The sequence below is a fragment of the Dendrobium catenatum genome, unplaced genomic scaffold, assembly GCF_001605985.2.
Source record: "Dendrobium catenatum unplaced genomic scaffold, ASM160598v2 fragScaff_scaffold_1056, whole genome shotgun sequence".
In the NCBI taxonomy this organism is placed as follows: Eukaryota; Viridiplantae; Streptophyta; class Magnoliopsida; order Asparagales; family Orchidaceae; genus Dendrobium; species Dendrobium catenatum.
This window is the reverse complement of record NW_021319518.1, coordinates 7,891,216-7,918,001: the sequence shown is the minus strand read 5'-3', so window position 1 is coordinate 7,918,001 and position 26,786 is coordinate 7,891,216. Positions and strand designations below refer to the sequence as shown.

Sequence of the window (26,786 nt, the reverse complement as noted above, 5' to 3'; positions counted from 1 at the left end):
ATGTTTGGCGTTTGATTGGAGATGCCCTTAATGAAGTTAAAACTCTTAGTTAAGAACAAACTTTTGCCAATAACAAATGCTTATAATCTAATAATAGTAGATAACATGAAGGAATGGAGCTTTAATAATATTGCTGTGCAAATAGGATTCACATGGAAGAACTATTCCAGAACTCTTAAATAAAACAGAGTTGCTAAAAGAATAAGCATGACTCTGAATGAAATGGTGAGAAGCATTAGATAAGAAAAACACAATAGAAATTACAAATGAAGGATTTTTCGTAGCTCTCATCCCTTGGCTTTCAGAAGAAGCCTGGTTAGACAAGGAGGTATGTCTAGCTCTCAAATATGAATGTCATATGCTGCCTCCTATGCATTTAATCAATGTATTAGGAAAAAAAACAAAATCAAATAAATTATTCTTTATTAGATATGGCTCTAATGATTTCATTTATGAGATATTGAAAATTAAAAAAGTAAATAGCAATAGAAATAAAATTTTAAATAAAAATGTAATGTACAAAGATAGGTCAAGCAGCACTAAATAAAAAACTTTGCGTATGAAGCAAAATAAATTAGAAGAGGCTACTAAAATTCATAGTAGATGAGAGATGCCACAGAACATTCAATATTAGCTAGAGCCAAGCAAACATATAATAAAATTTTAGGGTATCACAATGAATTCCAAAGTTTACAAACAATTTATTCTCCTTTTCAATGATATTTATTGCTTATTAATAAAGGTGACCTTAATGATATGAAGAAATGATATCAATGAAATTTTCTCCTAAATGGTGGCTACTGGCTAGTGATGAATGAAGAAATGCATTCTCTCAACAAAAACAATGCCATGATATTGACAAAGCTATCAATAAATAGGAAAGCCTTTCAAAATAAATGAATTTATTTGAAGTCAAGGAGGAGCATAATTGGAGTAATGAAAGGTATAAGGCGTGGCTAGTGGTGAAAGGCTTCCAATAAAATGTATATACTTTACATAATTGTTCTCTCTTGTGGTCCTAACTACTATATAATCAATGTTAAGCATCATACAGCTACAAAACACTTCTACCTAGAAAAAATCGTCTTAAAGACTACTTTATTTTATGAAGGCTTGCAATAAGACACTTAAATGTTTAGCCTAATAGGTTCATTGTACTTTGAAAAGAAAGCATTATCTTTAAGCTTAATAAAAGCCTCTATGACTTAACACAAAGCTCTTCACCAATGGTATCAAAAGTTAGGTGGCTTCAATCAAATTATTGACATCCATAGATATAGCGCTAATCATTGCTACTACATAAAGGCACTAGAAAGGATGGTATCACCTTGCATTTATATGCCATTGATCTACATAAAGGCCTAGTTCTTCAAGACGTCAACAGCGGCAAGTTTCGGGAAGAATACCTGGGCTGGAGGAGTGCCGGACGGCAAGAGAGGCGACGCGAAACGGCGGGAGAGGCGGATGGTGACTTGACTCGCGACTCACGAGTGTGGGCAGCCCAGCAGGGAATCGGGTCAACGAGATTTGAAATCTAGGATTTCATGTTACCGCGTTCTAGCGGGTTTTGGTTTATTCTCAGGACTGCGGGTCAGTTCTGGATCAATCTCGAGTTTTCAGGTCAACTCGTCCGACCCGATTTTTGAAATGGGCCGGCTTCTTGAACCTGAACCCGACCTGTTTGACAAACAGTTGACCCTAACTCAAAATTTTTTGGTCAGATTCGAGTCGGGTTTTCGGGTCGTGTCAACTATTGACACCCCTATATATCACAGCGCATGTGTTGGAGCATTTTTGAAATATTTGATAGGTCTTCTACAAAAACTCGTAGGGGTTCATATTTGGCGATCCTTCTATATTTGCTTGTAAGTGATGTGTTGAATACACTATGAGTCTTCTATAAAGGCTTGTAGGCGCTTGCATTTGCCATATGTTTGCTACCCTTGCTCGGAGATAGCTTGTTGTTTGTACAACAAGTCTACTACAACGACCTGTAGGTGTTTGAATTTGTTGTTCATCTTCTACATTTGTTTGTGGAAGACCAGTGTATTTGCCTATGGCTGAATAGTATTAACTACACAGGAGTTGTGTTCTCTTTGAATTATTCAAACACGCCACACCTTTCAGTTCACCGCAAGTTGAATTTCCCTGCTTGTAGAAGATAGATGTATATTCTTCCTACTGCCTTACTATAGGTTGTATGAGTATCTTAACAGTTGTTACAAGCTTTTGCATATGCATTAAGCTTGAACACAAGACGTTGTCTCATATACCTTGCAGCTCTATTGCTTATGTGTGAGTCATGCAATCACTTCAAATCCTTCATCATCCTTGAGAATAAATTGTAGCTTGCATGATGAACTTGCACCGTTGATATTCACTTGCAATCAACTGCATACACCTTTCAGTTTTCATTACTTGCGGATTTCCACTGATAGTAAAGGTGTTATTGTATTCATCATATGTTTCAACTCTTGCACCCTCTATTATGATTACATCATTTATTTGTAAGCATGATCAATCATGGACACTTTAAGTTAACTATTGCTGTCCAAAAGTTTCGTAACATCGTCTCTAGTGAATGAAGCACCCTCTCTTTTTATATGTGTGCGTATTAGATCTTCGTACAATGCTAAGATGCTAAACTTCATATTTTTCTACTACCGCGAATACTCCAGGATGCAACAATTATATTTGAACGAGAATTTTACTCTTAATATTGAGTGCAATATAATGTTGTTATCATCTAAATATATATAAGGGTATCAAAGTCATTTATGCTTATACAGTTGCAACACAGCAGGTAAACAATTATACTTCCCAAACAAATTATACTAATTTATGTACAACAACTTCAAAAAGCAATTTTCTATACACCAACTTCACAACCTATTTTACAGATGGCTGCAAACGTCCCAAACGCACCCTATATTGATTCAGACAATATCTATCCAATAGAACCCTAGATGAGGCATCACAGTTAATGAAAAGGAATCTTGCCTTAGTGTGGAGACTCTCGAATTTGAGAGGGAGGGCAAAAAAAAAACCCAAAGTCTTTTAGACTAGCTCATTGAACCCTTGCAATATGACTGTCTCACCCCAGGTTTTGCATGTCATGAACTAGCCATGTTAATGTTTGATGGAACATGAGAACGCCTAAACACCCTTTAGGTCAATTAATATTTTGCTCATTTAGATGCCATCGCTTACAAAAATGACAAAGAGCAGTTCGTTCAACATGTTATAGTTGATGAATGTGATGATAGGATGGTTTCAGGAATGGATACTATTGCATCCTTCCCCCAGTGAAATACGCCCAATTTTATTTCAGATATTGGAGAGCTTTGATGAGCGTCTCTTGGAAGCTTTTTGACATGATTAACAAATCATGGATGTTTAGCTAGGCTGTTTGCTTTCATGGTGCTTTGTGTGACCTGAGTTGACCCTCATTTTCTTTTAAACAAAGTCAAAAAACATCTATCAAATATTATTTTGCAAAACATTTTTAAAATTCTAAAGCAATATTAACTTCATCAATATAAATTTATTGAAAAACCTCCAAAAAAATTTTTAATTCAAATGCACTTACGTTAGGGTAAGTTTGTACTTCCTCCAAGCAAGTAAACAGTTCCAACCAAAAGGCACTTCTTATTTTTTTTAATTTTGCAATTCATCAATATGTCTTAATAAAATCATGTTTGATACTTTAAATATAGATTATGTTTATTTTCATTGAATATAAGGCGGCAACAATTGACGATGGAGGCTGGCACATAGGGTTCGCCAGCAAAAAGTGTGGGGCTAGCTGGTGTGGTGCGCACTGTTGGGTAGCAAAGAATTCATGTTTTAAAAATAACGAGAGCACGTAAAGTTATTTTGGGTGTTTTAAAAATAACTTGATTTATTTTTTAAAATAGTAAATGATTAAAAACACTGACCAAACATTTTTTTATCTAAATAAAAACAAAAAAAAGATAAATGTTTAAGAATTAAGACAAATAAACCGTAAGAAAATAAGAACGGAAGCAAAATAGGCATGATCAATGTAAATCTAGTAACCTCATCAAATGCAGAGTAGAACAAACTAGGCCTTCCGATGACCCGATTAAAAGAGTAGATGTATTAGATGTAGCCTATGTAAAGAAAGGTGGAGGTTGACCTAAAAAGATTTGATTAAGAAATATTAGAAATAACCTTTTCTTTGTTAGATTTAAATGAGAATTTGACTATTAACATAACACAATGGAGACAGGATTCATGTAACTGACCCCACAGTGGGAAAAAACCTTGATGTTGATGTTGATGTTGTTGTTATTGGAAACTTTTTTTGGGTTTAGTTGTAAGATAACATCATTGCATCAGGCTAACATAATCATCTTTTTTTTTTTGCCCGCCCTAAACATTAATTGAACATAATTTGATTGAATTTTATAGCTATATGAAGAGCTAGCTTTAATGACACTTTTAGGTGGTCTGCAAATTAGTGGTGTCAACCCGACCAGAATACGATCCTAAAAATTCAAAGTTCTGGTTAACCCGTTTTATAAACGAGTCAGGTTCAGGTTGGGTTTTCTGGCATGTTTAATAAACGAGTCAGATTCTGGTTGACCCACGAACCCGCTTTTGACTCAAAAATTATTTGTTTAATATTTTTTATCTTTTTTTTTTTTACTTATGGGTGTAATCTCCTTATTTTTTATCAAATATCTTTAATTTTAAAATTAATAAGTTATAAAATAATTTAATCAAAATGGGTTAACAAGTCGATTTCGAATCATTCAAGTTGCAAGTGGGCCGTGTTCGGATTGGAGATTTTGACCTGTTTATAAAAGGAGTGGGATTCAAGTTAACTAAATTTGATTTAGGCCAATTTCGGGTCAAACCTAAACCCGACCTGTCATCCCATTTTGACACCCCTACCAACAATATTCCATCCTAACACAACTCACCACAAGGTTAGATCAACAAAGAAAATTGCATTTTGGCACCATAATTTATTTTAAATTTGGGAAACAAAATAAAATTTGAAAAAATTAGAGTTAGCATTCATTCACCTGACAATATGCAAATAAATAAGAGGCAAGTAATATCTTCATTCCAAACTATATGGTTTCCATATTCTTAGAAGCCGATCATAGAATGAGCACGTAGCAACAAGCAATCCACTTTTATTTCCATCTTCCACACACGCAGCTCTTTGCCAATCAGCTCCATATGCTAGTGAATCGTGCTTAGTATAAGTTTCCAATATGTTAATATTCTCTCCATCTATTTTCACAATAGCAAAACCATTGTGCATGCATGCCGCCAACACCAAGCCTCCAACCAATGGATGATACTTTAGTCTCCATACTCCTCCTCCTAAACACACAGAATTCTCCATGACAGGTCTAGAAATACATCTGACATCCCAGACCCGAAGAAACTCATCATAGCTCCCTGTGAGTAACTTGGTGGAATCACTGGGGCACTGTGCGATACTGCAGACTCCCATCTTATGGGATTTAGAATTTCGAAAAGCCATTGATGATGAAGACTTTTGCCTCAAATCCCAACAGCTGAAAGAGCAATCATCCGATCCTGTGTACAATAGTTGAGACTGGCAAGCATCAAACAAAACCGTCCAAGTTTCATATTCATGGGCTGACCAGGATTGTGTTATCTGCAACTGGTCCTCCCGGAGTGCAAGAGTTGAAACGCAGCCATCAGAAAGACCTACTGAAATTGAGCTGCCATTGGAGCCCCAATCCACACACAAGCACATAGAAGAGCTGACTTCTTCTTTACAAACTTCTGACAAAGAAAAATCTGAAATGCAAGCAAAATTGTGTGCAAATTAAGTTGAGCAGATAAAAAAACCTTTGTTTTCTATCCTATAATGAAAATTATATATTGCAAGCAAAATTGTGTGCAAAATAAGTTGAATTGACAAAAAAAAACTTTTTTTGTAATCCTTCGGAACTATAGAGTTAATTAAGCAAAATAACAAAATTGATAAAAAACTGGGTAAAAACAGTACGAGATTTGGAACAATTTGCATGATCATACCAATGGGATGTAAACTGTAAAGGGTGAGAAATCCATCAGAAGTGGCCTGGGCGAGCAAGGGATGGTGGGCAATGTTATTGCTTGTGCCATTTGTTTCACGGGAACCAGAATTCCACTTGATATCAAAGATGCCGGGGGTTTGCACGCGATCAAGCAGCTTGAGGCCAGAAGAGGTGGCTGAGAAGAGGGATATGCTTCCGGAGCGGATGGGCTGATTTTCATCTTGCTGTAAAGTGTAGGTAGCTGCAGCAAGGATTTGATGCAATGTTGGATACGGACAGAACTCGACGGCATCGGCATTGCCATCCAGATCGAAAGACGCAATATCCATCACTCTCTTCTTTCTTACTTAATAGTGGAGCAATGAAAAGTTTCCTCAACCTCGAATTGAATTGGTGACGAAAGAGCGATAAAGAGTATGCTAGTGTCAAGGAAAATGGAGAAAGCAGAGAATATTGCAACTCCTTGGCAGAGTAAAACCAAAGCCCTAAACAACTGGAAGACGGAATCTATAATTGGAATAGTACTCTAGGGGCTGTTGGATAATAGGATTTACGCATAATTTAGGCAGGATTTAAGCTAAATCCTGACAAACGGTACAAAAGAACATTCAAAATCCTACAGAATTCCGGATTTAGTAGATCCTCAGAGTGGACAGAATTAACTTAAAGCTGCAAGTCTCACGAAGTCTTCTTCTTCACACACGTCTGGTCCCGTCGATGCTTATCAAGCGAACGCCCATGGCGACTTCCACGCTTGTTTGTCGTCTAGGGTTTCAGGAATTTGGGGAGGAAGACGAGTCGTTCGCATCTAAAATGACTAGCATCATTTATATTTATATTAAGGGAATTTTCATACATACCACTTTATTTCATATTAATAAAAACATTAGATTAATATAAATAATTAAGTTAATTAATTTTAAATATACTATTTAAAACAAAATAATTTTATTAAATAGAATCTATTATGTTTATTTTATTTTATAAACTGTTAATTAATAATTAATTATGAGCTAATTATAATTTGTTTTATATTATTAGAATTGATAGAAAAAATTGATCAATTGAAATTATTAATATTCAATCAAATAAATTAGAAATATATGTTATTAAGGAAATTAAATTAATCCTAATAATTTTTTTTATTTTAAGTTAATTGATTTATTTTTTATTTTGTACTTAATTTGTCTAAATTTATATTTTATTATTTAATTAACATATTAAATTACTAATTAATTATCAATTGAAATATTTTATGAAACTAATTATAATTTAACTAGTATTATTAAATTTGATACATGTAAAATAAATATAATAAGATTATTAAAATCATATAAATCCTTAAATCTTGAAACAAGAAGCCAATTTACATGTATTTAATTATATTTAACATCTATTAAACCTAAAAAAAAAAAGATTTAAGCAATATAGACAAGCATGAAGTAATTATTTAAGATCGAGATCAAAGATTAATAGGAAGAGGATAATGGTCGAGATATACAGATGAGAAGATGTTTGTGAAGAGCCTCATTGTGGGTGGACTTATATGATTTGTTAGGGCATCAATTTTTTGGCCTCGTTTTCTTTGGCATGAATGGTTAATGATTGCATAAACAAACACATCATTAAAGTGAGTGTGGAAGTTATATGATAGTTCTTAAATGAGGAGCCACAAGTCAGCGGGTGATAGTAGTTACTTATTATCCCAAGTTTGCTTACTCAAAGTGGAGATGTCAGATGTTCTAAAGATGATTAGAGAAGACCATGGGCGGCAGGGCAAATTATTGCGTCAGGTGACCGAACGCAGAGATGCGTTCGGTCTCTCTCTGTCTACAGTAACCTGCGCTTTACTGTAGCAGTGCTACAGTAAAGCGCAAGTTACTGTAGACAGAGAGAGACCGAGCGCATCTCTCTGTCAGGTGACCTGATGCAATAATTTGCCCATGGGCAGAGGGAGGCGGGGGCAAGGGGGGGCACGTGCCCCCCTCTAAAAAAAATGAAATTTTTTATTTTTTAATCTTAAGACAAAATTGAGTTGGAAACTTTAAGAATTAAATCGGAGACCATATGAACTCCGATTTCAGTAAACTTATAGTCGAACTGAATGTCTCTAAAATACGAACCTAACAACACCAAATTCAACTCAATCCGAACCCAAATGACTCCAAATCAAAGACCCGAAACATATTTGAAAGGTTCAAACCATAATTTGTTTTACCAAATGGTTTCCAAACATGACATTCTTATAGTCAAATCAAGCGGCTAGACAAGACGAATCCAACGAGCCCAAGATCGCCGAATTCTAATATCACTAAGACATTTAAATGCCCAATAAACGATCCACCATCAATATTGATCATCCATTCAAATCACTCCTAATTTAATTTCATATTCATTTATATTTTTTTTCTTGATTGATATATTATCTTAATCCTATATTGATTTGATCTTAAAGAGATTTTATGATTTTTTTTTGTGCATGAGATTTTTAATATCACATATTTAGTTAATATATTAAACATGTTCTAGCAAAAATCAAGTGATTTGATGATTGAAGTCATTTTTTGAAGGAAGAAAATAAACTAATTCACTATCAAAGTTTTATCATTTTTAATACTAATTATATTGGTCCTAACCCTGGATGTAAAAAGTTGAAGGAAAATTAAAAAAAAAAAAATTAGACCCCCCTTAGATATATTTTCTAGCTCCGCCACTGGAGAAGACGACCCAATTGTCCGTTGAATGAAGTAAAGATTGAAGCAAATGTGATGAGATGACTTAGAATAATTTAGGATAAGATTCAATGACAAATTCTAAAATATGGGTTGTTCAAGCTCAAGCATCTACCTGAGTTAGAAAAAATATGATTCCAAGCTCAAGACAACTTAATGAAAATGTAAACGGCTATAAACTATAACATGAATGTGCTCATCATGGCAACAATGTAGGTCCAAGATCATGGGGCAAGTCGGATTTATGCTATAAGAATATCTATAAATGAAATGGAGAATATTATTACAATAAATATTTAAAATTAAAGAATGAAAACCTTGCATGGTGAATTAAATTTGATGCCACTTCTATGTAAAATTTATAGAGAAAAAAGTAAGTCGGGCATAGTTGAATTAAATTAAATTTGATGTCATGTTGAGAGAGAGAGAGAGAGAGAGATTCCAAAAGGAAAATGAGCCCAAATAATTGAGGTCTCAATAAAGCCTAGATTTATTTTAAAATGAGAATCTAGTTGTAAAAATATCATACTCAAGAACAAGTAGTGATATATGATATATAGTCATGTAAGCATCCAAACTGTCTAAGGTAAAACATCGCATCAATCTGTTACAAGTTGGATGAATGTATAACTTTAGGTTGATATTGAGTGTGATGAGAAGCCAATCGAATCAACCTTAGACCAATAAAAAGTTACCAATCCCTTAGAAATAAAATTATACTTTGCACCAATGGAGAAGTTTGCAAAAGAAATTTGATCGTATAAAGCTAACAAGCCTATCAGCTTAACTCAGGCTTCATTTGGGACTTCTTTCGTAATGTTTTATAAAGCAGTTTTGAAAAAAAAATGTAATAAAAAGTAGTAAGAAAGCCGAATTAATGCTTAACTTAGAACGAAATAAAGCTAAAAATTCAACCAACCTAAATTAGCAGGCTCCAATTCTAGTAGCCCAAACTCTTTTTTTTTTTAAATGGCCTTCCTCTAATTATGTAAGGCTCATTTTTTCACATTAAACATAAATGGATTAGCTTAAAGTTATGAATTTTCTAAATTGTTAGGTTGGTAATACAATCCATAAACTAATTAATTTGGACAAGCTTAAAGGTGTTCAAGTAAATAAATTTTGCACATGTTGAAAATCTCTCTTTTAAGGGAGTTTAATACTAATTAAGAATTCATGCTTAAGTTAGAGCTTCCATTGTGAGAGAAGCCTATCGATAGGACAATAATTACTCCACTAATTGGTTTAATCACCAATGAAATATGAGATCCAACTTCAAAAATAAAGACAAAAATAATCTATTGAGTCAGATATATATGCAACATAGAATAAGGCTTTGCAACAAAGACATTGTCAAATCGAAAATCAACCCCAATCATTTTAGAACAAAATATAAATTACTTTGTTAAAACTCAAGCTACAATGAAATTATAGCAAGAAGCCCTCTAAATTTAATAGGATGGGTACATAAGATTGATTGAAGATGTTAGACAAATCATTTGATCTTTGTTTTTAAACATCATCAACAACAACAACAACATCAAGCTTTTATCCCACTACGTGGGGTCGGCTACATGAATATTTTTTCTCAATTGTGTCCTATTAAAGGTCAAATTCTCGTTTAAATCTAATAAAGAAAGGTCATTCCTAATATTTTCTAACCAAGTCTTTTTAGGTCTGCCTCTACATTTCTTAACATAAGTCAGATCTAATACCTCTACTCTCCTAACCAGGTCATTGGAAAATATCCCACCCTCAAAATTCAATTCAAATAATGACATTTAATGTGGTCTCAATTATAAAAGAAAATGTAATTAAATAAAAGAAATTTTAGCCATAAGAAATATAAACTCCTAAATATAAATAAATCATATTTACATCAATCTTTCTCCTAATATATTTGAAGCTTTTCAGAAACTCCAAAAAAAATCAATGGAAAGAAGAGGAAATCCCAAAACTAGTTTAGTTCATATGGATATAAATTAAAAATTCAAATTTTATATAAAATCTTGAAGGGTTTATATCTTATTATTCAATGTGCAATTCATTTGAACTCCTAATGAGGAACCCATTCAACCGTTTTCATGTTGGAGCAAAAATAAAATTTGATTTAAATTATTTGAGCAACATTTTGATCAAAATGTAATACAATTGTTAATATATTAGAAATTAGGCCTTCAAGATTTGCAAGATAGTTTTAAACGCCTACAAAAATAAAATAATTCAAAAATATTTAAAATTATATTATATTTTAAATATTTTTTTGCTAGAAATATTCTAAATAAATTTTTATCATAAATTATTTTTTATATAGGTATCCAATGAAGGAGAAATTATTATGCGCGAAAATCGAACACAGAACGTCGTCTGGAGACCAACCAGAATACGTCACATCAATAGTACCAAGCAATGGGTGATGTGGCACATTCTGATTAATCTCCGGTTGATACAACAATGGCCACCCAAAAGTAGGGGTGTCAATTCGGGTCAACGGGTCGGGTTCGGGTCGAACCCGGTATTATTCGGGTGAACCCGAACCCGACCCGTTTTAAAAAAACGGGTCAGGTTCTCGGACCCGAACACGAATCCGGGTCAACCTGACCCAACACGAATGACTAGGAGTTGACCCAAAATTGTTAGTTTTCAGGCCAAAAATCAAATCAATCTTCGATTTTCGGGTCAAAAAGGGTCAATCTCAAGTTTATGGGTCAAATATGAGTTTTCGGGTCAATTCTGGGTTGTTGGGTCAACTGTCGACTTGAACCCGACCCGATTTTTAAAACGGGTTGATTTGTTGAACCCAAACCCGGCCCGTTTCGGGTTCGGGTTAACCCTAACCCGAATTTTTTCAAATCGATTTCGGGTCGTGTCAAATATTGACACCCCTACCCAAAAGCACCCTTAGCTTCTGCTTTTCTTCTCCCTAAACCGTCCTGAAGCACTGAATCAGAACAAAGAGAAAGAAAAGGAAAGTGAAAGGCGGCCATGCATCCATGGCCATGAAAGTCTGCTTCAGCTTGAGCACCGCTTCTTCAGAAGCCTCTGCCTTCCACTCCCACCGTCACCTCATCTTCTCTAAGAAAAAGCCATCATCAAACCCGGCCTTCTTCCCATATCCTCATCCCAATTAAATCTTTCCACTTCGAATCAACAAAGAAGAACGAGCAAAAGCAATTCTTCGTCTGCAGATCTAAGAACATAGTGGATGAAGGTAAAAAAACTAAAATCTTTGCAAAGCCAAATGTAACTTCTATTCTCAAGCTAAATTACTTCTGCAGTGCTGGATGTTACCGACGAGACCTGGAAGGAGCATATTATTGACAGCGAGGTCCCCGTGATCGTGCAGTTCCGGGCTCCTTCAGCTGGCCTTGCAAGTTGGTGGAGCCGGTGGTCGGCGATCTCATGAAGGAGTTTGCAGGTAAGGTGGCGTGTTAGGGCATCTCCAACCGAAAAACTCATTTTCCACTCCAAAATGCAGTAAAACTCCAAAATGCAGTAACTTGACTCCAATCGAACTTCATTTTCTAACATAAAAAAAAGAATATTATTAGCATATTCTTTTTCTTATTTTATTTTAAATTTTTTTAATCATATATTTATATTTAACAATTTTAACCCTATTATAATTTTAACCTACGGTTCTGCTCTTCAAGGACGGGGAGCAGAGAGCCAGAGAGAGGAACAATTATTACGTACACAACTCTCCTTGGCCTATTGGTTGAGAGCTTAGGCTTCCAACTAAGAGGTTCAAGGTTCGAGTCTATGTGTATGCGTTGTGTGTGTGAGTTTGCCTTAATTGGCCTAAATGTCCCAAAAAAAAAAAAAAACAATTATTACGTCTTCCGACCGGAACATCCGGTCGCAGGCAAAAATCACGTTGTACCGAGGTGTATCGAGTTTTTTGAACAATTATTACGTCCTCCGACCGGATGCAGAGAAACATCCGGTCGCAGGCAAAAATCGCGCTGTACCGAGGTGTACCGATTTGCGACCGAATGTTTCTCTCATTCTATTGACCGAACCAAATAAAAACTCCAGAGAGAGAGCCTGAAAAACTCGGTACACTTCGGTACCGCGCGATTTTTGCCTGCGACCGAATATTTCTCTCATTCGGTTGACCGAACCAAATAAAAACTCTAGAGAGAGAGCCTGAGTAGTATTTTAGAGAAATATTTATAAGTAATTGCAGATATCCCATGAGCCTTTGAATGAAAAATATTATGTGAGGACATTTTGATATAAATTTTATTAGAATAAGTTTTAAAATTTTTAAATAATCTCAATATAAAGTTAAAAATTATAACAAGAACTTTGAGTTTGGGCAGGGCAGATACGGATCACCTTAAAACAATTGATTTTGTAAATTTGCATATATTCGATCCCCTAAAATTCAAAATCACATTTTTAATAAACATCAAGTGATTTATACTTTTATTGCGTAATTCATATAAATATATATAATCCTTCAAGTATAATTATAATTTTACATCCTATATATTTCACATAAACATCATCACAAATTTTTGTTATATTCCAAATTACTATTCATATATAATTAAAAAATTATCTTGATCAAGGATAAATCTCTAGGCAAAATCAAAATTAAATATGGGGTAATCTGAATTCTGATTTTAGCAAACTAACAGTTGAACTGAACATCTCAAAAATACAAACCCAATGACACCAAATTCGACTCAATCCAAGCCCAAATGAGTCCAAATTAAAGACCTGAAACGCCTTTGAAAGGTTCAAACCATAATTTGGATTACCAAACGAATTTCAAATGTGACATGTTTATAGTTGAATCGAGCAGCCCAACAAGATGAATCCAATGAGCCCAAGATAGTCAAATTCTAATATCATTAAGATATTCAAATGCCCAATAAATGGTCCACGATCAATAGGATCAAAATCGGTCTTTCATTCAAACCACTCCCAACATATCTTTAATCTCCCTCCATGTATTGGTCATGTCACTCCTAGGAAATTATAAATAAACCCCTAATTCTTCATTAAGAGGGGAGGAAGGATGGAAGCAAGAAAGAAAAGGAAGAATAAGAAACTAGAGTTCTTTTGCCACCAGACTCCTCAATCATCTGCGAACCATCGATCGTCGCCCGACTAACACTAGACTTGTGTCCGGTCACCGACTAACAATGGACTTCCACTCGGCCACCGACTGAAGCTGGACTTCCGTCCGGCTTCCAATTATTATTGGACACATGCCCAGCCACCGACTAATGTCGGACTTCCTCCCGAACAATGATTGACGTCGGACTTCTGCCCGACAGCAAACTCATGTTGGATTTACACCCTGCCACTAACTATCAACGGTCTTTTCGACCTTTGTCTTCAGACAACGATCTTTATGACCACTGTCTCCTGCAAACTATTGTTCTTCCGATCTCCGTCGCCAGACAACGATCTTTATGATCATTATCGTTTGCCGATTACGATCATTTCGACCTCTATCGTCAGACAATAGTCTTTATGACCTTCGTTGCCATATAACGACCTTTCTGACCAGTGACCACCATCGCCCGTCAACTATGATCATTTTGACCTCCGTCGCTAGATAACGGTCTTTATGACCATTGTCGCCCACTGACTACAATCCCTCTGACCTCCGTCTTCAGACAACGGTCTATCTGACCACTGTCGCCCGCCGACTACGGTCCTTTCGACCTCCATTGCTAGACAATGATCTTTATGACCACTATCGCCCACCAACTACGATCCTTCTGACCTCCGCCTTCGGACAATACTATTTATGATCTACATCACATGTCAACTATGATCCTTCCAACCTCCAGAAAATGATCTTTTTGACCTTCATCGTCTGCCGATTATGGTCCTTCCATCCTTTGTCGCTAAACAAAAGTCTTTCTGACCATTGTTGTATGTCGACTACAATTCTTCTGGCCTCCCTCGTCAGCAATAGTCTTTCTAACCACTATTGTCTGCCGACTACGGTCGTTCCGACCTCCGTCACAATACAAGTCTTACTGACCTTCATCGTCTATCTATTATGATATTTCCAACATCCATCGCCTAACAATTATCTTTCTGACCTTCGTCGCCTACCGACTATAATCCTTCCTACCACCGTCATTCGACTACAGTCTTTCCGACCTACGTCGCCCGCCGACTACGATCCTATCGACTAAACGAACATGTCAATAATAATTATTACAATTCCCACCATATAATGAATTCTATATTATGTATATTTACTACATTAAGTCAAGGCCTTCCCCTCAAGGAATGGCTTCACTTATAATCGATTGCAAATACTAGTGAATTCATTCAAATTAGGTCAGGCCCCATAATTTTTTCCCTTTTCAAGAGTTTCCATGTAAACACCATGGTGTCTTTTATAAACTATACATCTATTTTATCTGATTGTGTGCTGAATTTTCATACAAAGCTAAGACATTAAACTTTATATTTCTCTAACGCTATGAACATTCGATGACGCAACAATTATAAATATCAACATTTTTTTAAGACATATATTAGAACCTCTATGTAAAACCTAAGGGTGACAATATTTGACCTGACTTAAAATCCAACCCGAATCCGACCCAAAAAATTTTGAGTTCAAGTCAACCTATTTTACAAAAGGGTTAGGTTTGAGTTTCATTTTTTGACCCATTTTCAAAATTGGGTCGAGTTGAATAAACCCAGAAAATCCGAAGTCACCCCCTTGCCCATAGCGATCCCACAGTGATCCCTCCCGTGCTCGTGTATGCACCCACATCCGTACCCATTATTGCCCCTCCCTCCACCACATGTGCTCGCGCCTGGCTACATTGCAGGTTAGTAGGTCGGATCAACTCAATTTCGGGGCGCGTTGAGCTATGTTTGGATTTCTTACATGTTTGTTAAATCGGGTTGGGTCAACAAAAGGCGGGTCAATTCCGTATTGAATCCAAATCTAACCCGAAAACCTATTTTGATACCTCTAATGAAACCCCTACAAGCAAGCACAAGATCTCACATCACAAATCAATTTAAATACAAGAAAAATAAAAATGTGCCATCCAAGTAGCTGAGTACTCACCATAAATCACGCCTAAACTTGCACGTTGACAACAAATGACCTGCCAAAAGTTATTAAGAAAGCATGCTGGTTATGTTAAAGTATGTTCAGTAAGTAAATTCCGACAGTTCATTGCTATAAAAATGTTACATTTGCACTTCTCGACTAAGTATATATATATATGCAAACAAGTACAGTAAACGTTGAAGCTTTTCAAGCAAAGTGAAGCACCATAATCACACTCAAAGCACCTCTTCAAATATATAAACCATAATCCTCTTCACGCTTTTGGCTACACATAAATTACAGCAAGAACTAGTAGTGGAACGATGGTTTACAAAACCCTGTAGGTTTAGAGAAGCTTACATTAACTTTGAGTGTGACGTCTCTGTAATAAGGTCAATATGCCCTTAGCTTGTGTCGTGATGCTGTTGAAATAAGACAATTGGCCGACATGTGAAGCAGCCCTCCTCTCTTCCATTCCTCTCTTATCGTACTAGAAAGTAGAAAAAATGAGTAAAAGGACCTCGTATTTCACTCAACTCATTTTGCTCTGCCACTGTTAAGTTAGAAGTTAAAGGAATATAGAAAACCCTGAGGCATAGAAGCAGTGCTGTATCATTCCTTCCTGATGATTGGATGGGCGAGACAAAGCTGAAAGAAGCTGCTTCTCAATAACTTAGGCATCGTTTGGGACTGCTTTCTTACTGCTTCATAAAGCAGCTTAAAACCGTCCCAAACGAAGCCTTAATTGAAGAACGAATATACAAATGTAGCAATTAACCAGTCATGGAGAGGACTTCCAATCAAACTGCAGATTATCAAAGCTGCTAACTGACCCGAGTCCACGCACCAATCTGTTTCCCATATCTTGTTGCTGGTACTGACTAATTACTGATGGATCCCGAGAAATGTGATTTATTCCAACCCTGCCGTTTATGTTCATAGCATTATTTGTCATGGCTGCTCTTAACCCACTCATGCCACCAACGACACCAATATTGTTAGTTAGAGTGTTGGCTCTTTCGTTCCCAACTAAGCAATTGCCACCATTCAGACTGGCCGGTGCAGAACCAGTCATTGCGCTAACACTATTTAGCTGAGAAGACATCATTTCTTGCAATATTTGCTGTACAGAAGAACTGTGCGAGTCAGTAGGGACACAATTCATGCGAGAGATGTGGGGTGATGGAGCTATACTGTTATTTGAAGTAGGAGTTAGGGAGAATGGAGATGATGAATTGGGTTGGGACGGTGGAATTGAGTTAGAAGAGCTGGCTGATGGGATCTGGTCACTGGCAAATACACCGTTCAGGCTATTCATCTGGTGTTCTTGCATCATTTTCATTGAATTCTGATGGAGAAGGCCTACCATAGGAGTTCCAGATGTTGAGGCCAATGATGGAGCATTATGAGAATTGTTTATAAGTCCAGTTCCATGTGAACTCTGAGTGTTCTGACTTGAGTTCTGCATCACATTTTGTTGAGTATCTTGTTGCAGAGTTTGTTGAGAATGTAAGCCAGGTGATATGGAACTTCTTTTAGGAAACTTCATCAAGCTGTCTGTAAAACAAAAGGTATAGTTAATTGTTAATAAAAATCAGTAAAAAATAATCTTAAAAAAAATGTATATAGATTAACTAGTTAATCAATCATAAGAACATAGCTACCAGACTGCAATAACATTTTTATCAAACATGAACAATTCAAAACCCATCACTTCCACGGAAACTAAGGTTCAGTGCACTGCCAACCATTACATTATATTGCTGCCAATGGAGTAGCGTGGATTAATAATCCATATCTTTTTGGAGGCAACAGAGCTATATGGAGTGAGACTTGAATTGACATATAATTTTCCACACAACTACAACTAGTATTCTTGCGTAAGACCGCATTTTTGGAGAGACCAGCTCACAATGAAGGCATGCACTTAAAGATAACAAAATAGGAACTAACCCATCGGTCCAGTCCCGGTTTCCCTGCTGTAGTCAATCAGATCCTTCATGCTATGAACAACTTCAGATATCTGCAAAAGGAGAGCTTTTGGTAAACCATCTATTGACATAATTGCTCACTTCATAGCAAGCGGTTTAGAAAGGTAGAGTACAGAGTATTAATTGAACATGCCAGGGGAGAAAAGAGCAAGGGAATAAGGCCGGCATGAATGGCACAAGCAGCCAAAAAAATAATCTTATAAGTTTTTTTACATAAAATGCTTAGCAACAAAAAATACTTAAACAGCTACAATATGTACAAGAAACTAAATGTAAATGAGAAAATTTTAAGGTTATTTAGGAAGGTTATAAGTAGCAACCTAATTAAAAGGGGTTTGCTAGTACTAGATAAAGAGTTGAACAGATAAAATTATTGAATTTAATAGATTTAGTGCTAGAGTGATTGCTATTAAAATACTCAATTGGTAGGAAAATTATGAAAAAGCTCGGGGCTTAAGCTCCTCCAAATCAATTAAAAGATAATTTAAAAAATAAATATTTGGGAAGATAAAGATGGTAGACCGGTCCAATCAGTCCTGTATGGACCGGCTCATGAGTAATAGAGACGGAAGAGTTCAGCCTACTGTACGCGCCTTTCAAGCCGCCGGGTCCCAGGGAATTTGTTTAGGAAGGATTTTTGGGGAGTTCAGAGGGAATTTTGAATGAAGTGATTATTTAGAGATTTCCTTTTTGAATGTATGCATTAAATAGTTTGTTTTCCTAGGGTTAGGGCATCTTGAATTTGGCTGAAATTTGAGGTCCCTTAAGTTTTTGGGTTCTAGCGGCGTCTAGAGATTTGGGAGAGAGATCCTCCTCTCGAATAGAGGATCAATTGTATATTAGTATTTTCGGTTTCTATTTCATCAAATAATACAAATTATCTAGTTTTTCCTTATTTTGTGTGGATTCTTGCAGAGAATTTTTGCTGTTTTTCAAAGATTGATAGGAAATTCTTCAGATCTTCAAGTGTTTCCTAACAAATTGATATTAGAGCGGTGTCCGGGGGCTGTTTGGGCTGATTCATGCCGCAGCTTTTTCTGCTTCAAACAGCTGTTTTTAACATTTTTTGTGGTGGAAATCCGAATTTTCGAGCCTAAGCAGTGTCCGGGACTGTTTTGGGGCCGTTTGGGCTGATTCCGGCAACGATTTTTCTCCTTTGAACCATCGATTAAAAAGGCGTTCGAGGCGGACGCCTCGAGGCGGAGGTCGGACGAACTGAGGCTTAAGCCTCGAACGTCCAGGCGAGGCTTACACCTTTTTCCACGGAGGCGTACGCCTCAATACGTGAGGCGCCGAGGCGTATCGAGGCAGCGCCTTGAAAGGGAGAAAGTTACCTTCAAAGCCAACGAGCTCCCGTTGTTTCTTCTTATCAAAATGTCGTAACTTATGATCCGATATGAAGGGAAAGTCGTCGAAGGAGCGCAGTCGAACAGCCACAAAGGAGCCAAAGAAGCGACGCGTGTAATCTCTACAACTCCTATGAAGCAACGAAACCGAACAACAAGGACGAAAAGAGAAGATGAAAGGCAAACCCTATACGCAGCTAAGTTATTATTGATTAACTTAATTAATATAATTTAAATATTAATAATTAAGCAAATTAATTAAATACTTAATAGTATAATTAGTGCATAAATTAATTGACTAATTAGTAATATAATTATTAATTAAATATTAATATAATTAGCCTACTTAATATAAATTAAAATATATATTATTAAATATATAATTAATAGTATTAATAATAATTATTGAGTAGCTTGTACCGCTCAGTTCATGCTCGGTACCGAGCCAGAACCGCTCGGTACTGAGCAATTATATGCTCGGTACTGAGCGGTACATGCTCGGTACCACTAGGTACACGCTCGGTACCAAGCCAGTACCACTAGGTACATGCTCGATATTGCTCAGTACATGCTCGGTACCGCGCCAATACCGCTCAGTACCGAGCGGTACATGCTCGGTACCGAGCGGTATATGCTCGGCACTATTAATTACTTTATTTTTATCATTTTTTAGGCTTACGCCTCGATCCGCCTCGAGGCTTAAGCCTCGCCTCGCTTAGCCAAAACGCCTCGATTCCCGATTTCGTCTTTTAAAACGTTGCTTTGAACAGTTGTATTTGCTGCTTTTGTGGTGGAAATCCGAATTTTCGAGCCTAACAAAAATCCGGGGACTTATGCGGGAAGAAAGGTAGAAGTATTGGAAGGGGAAATCGGATAAATGAAATCTAAAATTTCAAATCTCCAAACTCAAGTTTCAGATTTAAAAAAAGATATTTCAGCCATACATGATAAGTTCGATTTGAAAATATGTTGAAAAAAGTGCCCGAGGGCCAAATCAAAATATCGCCTTCAGAGGTGAAGGAAGGCCCCGACAACCAAGGAAGTGGGGAAAACCCTAAGCCGATTAGACGAAACGAAGATCAATATGTGAAGATTTTGGAGGGAACAGAAAATATGCCTCCCCTAGGGCTTCCAAGGGAGGAGTCGGATAAAGGGTATGTGGAGAGGCGTGAAGGGGTTGGGCATGAGTGGAGGGGTATTGAGATTGAAAGAAGTGTGGCTGAATTTGATAAGCGATGAGTTGATTATGATCGAAGAGGTGTCAAATTTGAAAGGGGAGGGGTTGAATATAATCAAAGAGGTGCTGAATTTGAAGGGAGAAGTTGGGTTAGTGAAGAAAGGTTTGGATGCAAGCGGAGGAGGGATGATTGGCACAATTGGAGGGAACCACCCCCTTGGGGAGTGGGAAATTTAGGACAAATCATGGTTGAAAGAGGATATCTGAGAGTGAGGAAATTGAAGATGCCTATTTTTTAGGGGGAGGATGCACATGGGTGGATCTACATGGTGAAAATGTACGTTATTGTCAATAGGTTGATGGAGGAGAGACTGACGGCAGCTAGCCGATGCTTGGAAGGGAAGACTTTGGCTTGGTATCAGTGGAGGGAAATGCGACGACCCATACAAAGTTGGAGGGAGTTCAAGGTTGCATGGTAGAACGATTCCGAACTGGAAGAGGAAGAGACTTTTACGAGCAATTCTTAGCCTTGACACAAGATGATTCAATGATAGAGAGTATCGGGAGAGGTTTGAGTACATTGCTAGCCAATTGGACCGCCTTTCTGAGATCATGCTAGAGGGGAAACTTTATGAAGGAACTAAAACCAGAGATTCGCGCGACAGTTAAGAGTGAATTTTTGTTCCACCTGAACAACATGCCCATAAGATTGCTTATAGTTTTTGTTCCACCTCAGCAACATGCCCATGAGATTGCTTCATATTAAAAACTTTAGCGAGCTCCCCATAGAGAGAATAATTACTCATCCATTTGCAACAATCCACCTAATTAATGACAATGGAGAGAAGAGAACAAATAAACTTAAGTCTAGCATCAAGAGAGTTTGAAAGTAGTCTATGTCATGGACCTATGTATATATCACCACCAATTAAGTAAACTCCTTACATATCCTAAGAATAGAAACAATAAAAAGATAAGCAAACCAAACAAAAAAAGAAAGATGCGGATGTCAATCTGGGGTTCAATTTTGGGTGAATGTTCAATCATAATAGATGAAAGGGATGGAAATGCTTCAATAGAAAACGGACATGGCCATCAAGCATAAACATATGAGGAATGAACAGCAAACACAAGCATTATAAGAGGTAGAGAAACATGGGAAGTGCTGATAGAAGATGAAATGTGAGAGCAGGAGATAGTTCATGAAAGGTAACATTGACAAAAATATATCCATCTTGTAAATGAATCATAGCATTGATAAACTCTCTAAGCAAAGGAAAACTTAGGAAGGGGCTAAGGGAGCACAAGCCACCCTAAATTTTAATATATCTTTCAAATAGATAAATACTAAGAAGCCATTATTGTTTAATATTTTAAATGATAAACATTCAATTTGTGCCCCTTCCAAAAAATAAACGTAATTCATATGCCCTCATTAAGAAAAACTCTTGGCTCCTCCACTTTCTCCAAGTAAGAGAATAGCCTAAAAAATACGTCGAATGGCAGGAGGACAGAGCTTATCACTAACTGGGCATAGAAAGTGAACCAAGGAAGCACATTTAAAAACTCTCCAAGTAAAGAGATTTGTGGGGATAATGAAGTAACATAACCAAAAATAGCAGGGCACAATTAATAAAGTAGTAGGAAATGAGGATGGCATCTCCCCAAACATGTCACGGAGCATTTTTAATGAGAAACATTAAGGTTAGAGCAACTTAAAGATGATACTAGTATAACCACTTCATTTTGTTGGGATGTATTTGGACATCATGATTAATAGATAATACTGTTCTCAGCAGAAAATGAGTGAAAAGGAGATTGGATATATTAAAAGCACTATCAATACGATTGATTTTAATTTGAATATGTAAATTTGTATTTATATAATAAAAGTTAGAACATATAGAAGACTTCTGACCATTACTTCAACAAGAAAATCAAAGTAACCATATTGTGGTCATTCAACAACAACAACAACATCAAGTCTTCATCTCACTACATGGGGTCAACTACATGAATCCTTCTTCTCCATTGGTGAGGTCATCCATGAAGGAAAAAATAACAAATTAGATATCTAAATTTACCAAGGGTAATGGTGCAGTGCTACGTGAAGAGGCTAATAAGGGAAAGGGAACGCGATGATGTGTACCATAGTCACAGGATTCACATCCAAGTTTTGAAACAAAGGATAGTACATGAGTGAAGCCCCAAAGATGGTGAGATTGAGGATGGCCTAGACAACAATGACACTAATGTGAGAAAATAGAAAAGGACAATGAAGTCGAAAAAAAACGACAATGAGATAATAAATACCTCCAATTTAAACATCTCCATCAATCGACTTCATGTTGAGGTCCTGAAACCATAATAAGGATAAAGGGTTATTGAATAGTTTTTGTAAGACAATATGCAGACAAAAGATTTATAGAAGATTGTGAGACATGCAAATAGTGTCTATTATTCATGAGAATGAGGGATGGAAAAATCCTTTTCCAAATATCAAAAGAAGGAGACTCATTACTAATAATAATGGGGGAAGAGATGTCATGATAAGTGATGAAAATAATTATCGGTTATCTATCATATGAGAAGTAGCACCAAAATTTTAAACGCAAGAAAAAACTAGAATGAGCAATTGAGCAGTTTTATTCAAGCCAATGAAGGAAACAACATGAGATGATGAGATGTTCAACTCAGAATGCAATAACATGCACTCAATAACATGCAGTCATTGTCCTCTTGGAAACAGTTCATTCAACCTGAAGGACACAGGTGGAATTATGTAGAACAAGAAAAAATGATGGAGAAGACATGCTAAGTTGATACAAGATCACCAAACTTTTCCTAATAATAATTGGACAAGTGAATTTTCCTTGCACGCATTTAACAAGATGAAAGAAGTTCCAACCACGATGATTATTTCAATGATAAGAACAATCTAATCATGATTAAAAGAACACGGAGCAAGTAACTAAGGATCTAAAGAACCTAGGAGAGAGAAGTGGAGATATTTGTGGCAATAATGTTTTCCTATAATTGAGCTTGAAAAAATTATAGGAACGAAAAAAGCCTAGAGCAATTTGACAACAAGGAATTCCTTATTTTTATTTTATGCTTTTTTCAAGTAGTTGAATCATGGATTAATTAGTAACAACATTAAAAAATTTCAACCCATTTTTCCTTCAAGTTGTAATGCTCCTGAATAGAGAGATGGAGTGCATGCACAAGAGAGTTTGAAGGTAAAATAAAGAATATCCCACATCCCCTTTGCAATATCTTGAAACATGATGGTAGATCAATAGTGGGTTCAAGGTTATTGTGCATCCACGTAAGAATAGAATAGGTGAAAGCTTGACATTTAACATATTTGGTGTTGTTTGACCATTCTAGATGCAAAGAATGAATGAGTTGCTCACGATATCCCATGAGAAATTAGAAATTTCTAGACCATAAAAGATATTTAGTACCATTAAGTTTGATGTACAAACTATGGATATGAGCTTCATCTTAAGGAAAGGAAAGAAGAGAGGCCCATGGATGACAACACTAAGAATAAAGAAAAGGTAATGGTTTTAAAACAGTAGATCTAGAAACTATGGCAATAGTAGGCAGGCATACGTGTAGTTGTTGGTATGGGTGAGTGCAATTATAGAGATAGGAGAGTGCAGGCATGAGAGATTGCAGGTTAGCAAGACCAAGGCAAGGCTTGTGAGTATGGGCGGGCAAAAGTACTCACGCATAGGAGCAACATTAGGTACTTTCAAAGAAAGAAATGAGAGGAGAGGTAGCAATGTCTATGATCAGGTATAACTCTTTTTTTATACCATGTGGCAGAGAAAAGTACTTTCTTGTGTTTTGCCCGCTAGAGGACCCTCTGAGAGGAATGAACAAATAATATAAAATAAATACAAACAACACAATAAATATAGCTTTCTTTCACACTACCAATAACTACGAACCTTAAATTTATAAAAAATTGAGAAAATTACTTATACATTAAGGATATAATTTTTTGAAAAAAAAAAGAATAGAGTATAATTGACGATGCAAAACGAACATTATAGGAGTATTGTTTGAAAGACCAATTTCAATGACCCTAATTTAAATGCATAATTAGACCTGCATATAACTTTTCATCAAATTATAATAAATTAGCATAGCAAGTGAAATGTATTGTATCACTCCATGCAAGCCACCAACAAATTAAATATTGATGTGATTGATCAAAATGACTCCAACAATTTGATCTCACTTAAATTAAACACTCATTATCATAGTCAAAATTAGCTTTATCAAACTATTTGAGTTCCTATTCACAAACCATCCTTTTCCGCTAATTCTTACTAATTTATTTGAAAATGGAAAGAAAGGATTACAATTTTCTATCCATAATGACATTACGCCATCAAGGTTGTAGATTGTTAGAGTCTACCCGTAGGGTCTCAAGAGTCTGAGTTACGGGTCTCAAGTCTGAGTTACGCCATCAAACCTCCAAATCCCATCCAAAGTGCAAAATAAATATTCAAGATTTCATCATGACACAATATTTGGTTCAAAAAGTAAGAGATTTGTACAATAAAATAAGGCACTATCAACCTAAATTAAGAAAAGAACCTAAATTTTGATATCCAATATTTTCTTTCTAGACAAGATACATGACGGGTTTCTGATGGAATATCTTGCCTATTTTATAGAAAGAATCATATTTTTCAATAGTTAATGAATTATATCATTCATATGAGGATGCCCTTGATGAATTCTTTTTCGCCAAAATATGCATTATTGTCGTCCAAGTCACAAGCAGACCTTGTAAAAGCTCATGAAAAGCATATTAGAGATCAGTTAGAGTTTGAATGGTAACCATCATGGCTCATTTTGCATAGTCATCAAAATCATTGGCCACATTGCATTTCTGTTCATATTTTTATACTCAAATACTTAGCTTTGGGGGGTTCATAGAGTTTAAATCCATTTTAAATTTTGATCACTTCTGATTAAAGGTAAAAATCTAACAAAACTTATCTCCATTTGTCATTTGCAAATTGCAAGTAAATATTCCCTAACCATGATCAGTTTCATTTAGCATAACATATGGCGTTCTGGTAGCTTCACTGGAATATGACAGCACAATTAAACTTTTTTTATTTAAAAAGGCTAGAATGAGTGGAATCTAAACATAACCAAGCACTGACGTGATTGCAAAACATGCGCTTCAGGAAATACCTATCGAACACACAAGATCACAATTAAATGTGGTCTCATCAATAAAAGGGATAAGCATCATACCTGCAGGCAACGTACATATCTTTTTGTATATCCCAAATCATTAACCAGTGGCACCTCCAAAGCTTTAGCTAACTGGCGAGCAGAAGAAACAAAGCTGCAAGAAGATCCAATCAACATTTAAAAAAAAAAAAAATTAAGTTCACGCTATTAGAGCCCAAACATGGCAAGTCATATTTGTTAAAATAAAAAATGGATGCTTACTACAGCTTGTTTACCTTTTTTGGGTTGTTTTGTATATCGTATACATTTTTTCCATATATTTTCAAATAACATCTAATAGTCGTTTCAAGAAATAAAATTATTTCAATATTATCATTTGCACTATTTCTATCTCAATCTAACAATTTTCTGGTCACATCTCAAAATTTGAAAAATGTATACGATTCTTACGAGATATTTGTTTAATTCTCTCAATCTAGTTATTGTTTGATAGTGTTACATCCCAAAATGATTCCCCAACCATTCATATGTGGACAATTTAGCCTCTTGGCTATATAAATTAATCCAAATAGTCTCTCTGATGGGGACATCAGCAGCGATTTCGACACATGTATCTTCAGGAGATGCCGGAGATCGACGACCACGATCATGATATGTATTTTCATCATTTTATGTAGTAGTTTATTTTTATTTTATATTTTTTTCGTTTTTGCCCTTATGGGTATTTGGTAGCTATTGTAGCCCAAGGGGCATTTTAGTCTTTTATTTTCTTTGTCATTTGGTGGCCTATATATATATGGCCCTTTTCTCATGTAATACAAAGTTTTTGGAAGAAATGAAAATTTGCTCTTTGTTCTCTTTGTGAGTTCATGAAACCTCTAAAGATCTCTTTGTGAGTTCTTGAAGAGGAGACCGTCGGAGATCTCTTTGTGAGTTCTACCGGTGGATTGGTGTTCAAGGTTTTTCATTTGAAATTTCAAATTCTGTACGACTGGATTCTAGATTATGTGATTCTGTTGTATCTGCTCTGATTTTGTTCTGTTCGTTCTGAATATGTCTGATTTGATATCTTTTACGATTCCGTTTCCGATTTCTGATCTCTGATTTTCTGTCTGCATTGAGTTTGTTTTGGAGTCTGAAGAATTTTGATTTGGAGGTTTGTTGCTGTTCACTGCTGAGCTGTTGTAGCTCACTCTTGTTTTTTGGTGGTTTCAGG

At 36.0% G+C, this 26,786-nt stretch overlaps 2 protein-coding genes across 5 annotated transcripts in view; both read right to left on the bottom strand.

Annotated features, from left to right (window-relative positions):
- Positions 1-111: 111 nt before the first annotated feature.
- Positions 112-6,850, bottom strand: LOC110104990 (diphthine methyltransferase homolog). 2 transcript variants are annotated; one of them, XM_020834319.2, is made up of 3 exons: positions 6,049-6,850; positions 5,055-5,808; positions 112-368 (listed from the first exon to the last, which is right to left on the bottom strand). In XM_020834319.2, the coding sequence occupies exons 1-2, from the start codon at positions 6,377-6,379 to the stop codon at positions 5,093-5,095; spliced, it is 1,047 nt and encodes a 348-aa protein (XP_020689978.1). In that variant the 5' UTR covers positions 6,380-6,850; the 3' UTR covers positions 112-368; positions 5,055-5,092. The 2 variants fall into 2 exon arrangements, with proteins under 2 accessions (XP_020689978.1, XP_020689979.1); XM_020834320.2 differs by having other exon boundaries at positions 112-361.
- Positions 6,851-15,915: 9,065 nt separating this feature from the next.
- LOC110104998 (transcriptional corepressor SEUSS-like) overlaps positions 15,916-26,786 on the bottom strand; it is a 27,540-nt gene continuing 16,669 nt past the window's right edge. For 2 of the 3 annotated variants that reach the window (XM_020834328.2, XM_028698200.1), the window contains exons 8-10: positions 25,631-25,724; positions 17,784-17,853; positions 15,916-17,387 (exon numbers count right to left, since the gene is read on the bottom strand). In XM_020834328.2, coding sequence (XP_020689987.1) covers positions 16,612-17,387; positions 17,784-17,853; positions 25,631-25,724 — 940 coding nt within the window. In that variant the 3' untranslated portion in view covers positions 15,916-16,611. The remainder of the gene's footprint in view (positions 17,388-17,783; positions 17,854-25,630; positions 25,725-26,786) is intronic. The other variant, XM_028698201.1, reaches the window with a different exon arrangement.

Bases quoted from the DNA above. Each gene is read 5' to 3' on its own strand.
- LOC110104990 (XM_020834319.2), bottom strand. From the start codon at position 6,379: ATGGATATTGCGTCTTTCGATCTGGATGGCAATGCCGATGCCGTCGAG. The intron at 5,809-6,048 runs GTATGATCATGC...CTTGCATTTCAG, and splicing joins TTACAGTTTACATCCCATTG to ATTTTTCTTTGTCAGAAGTT.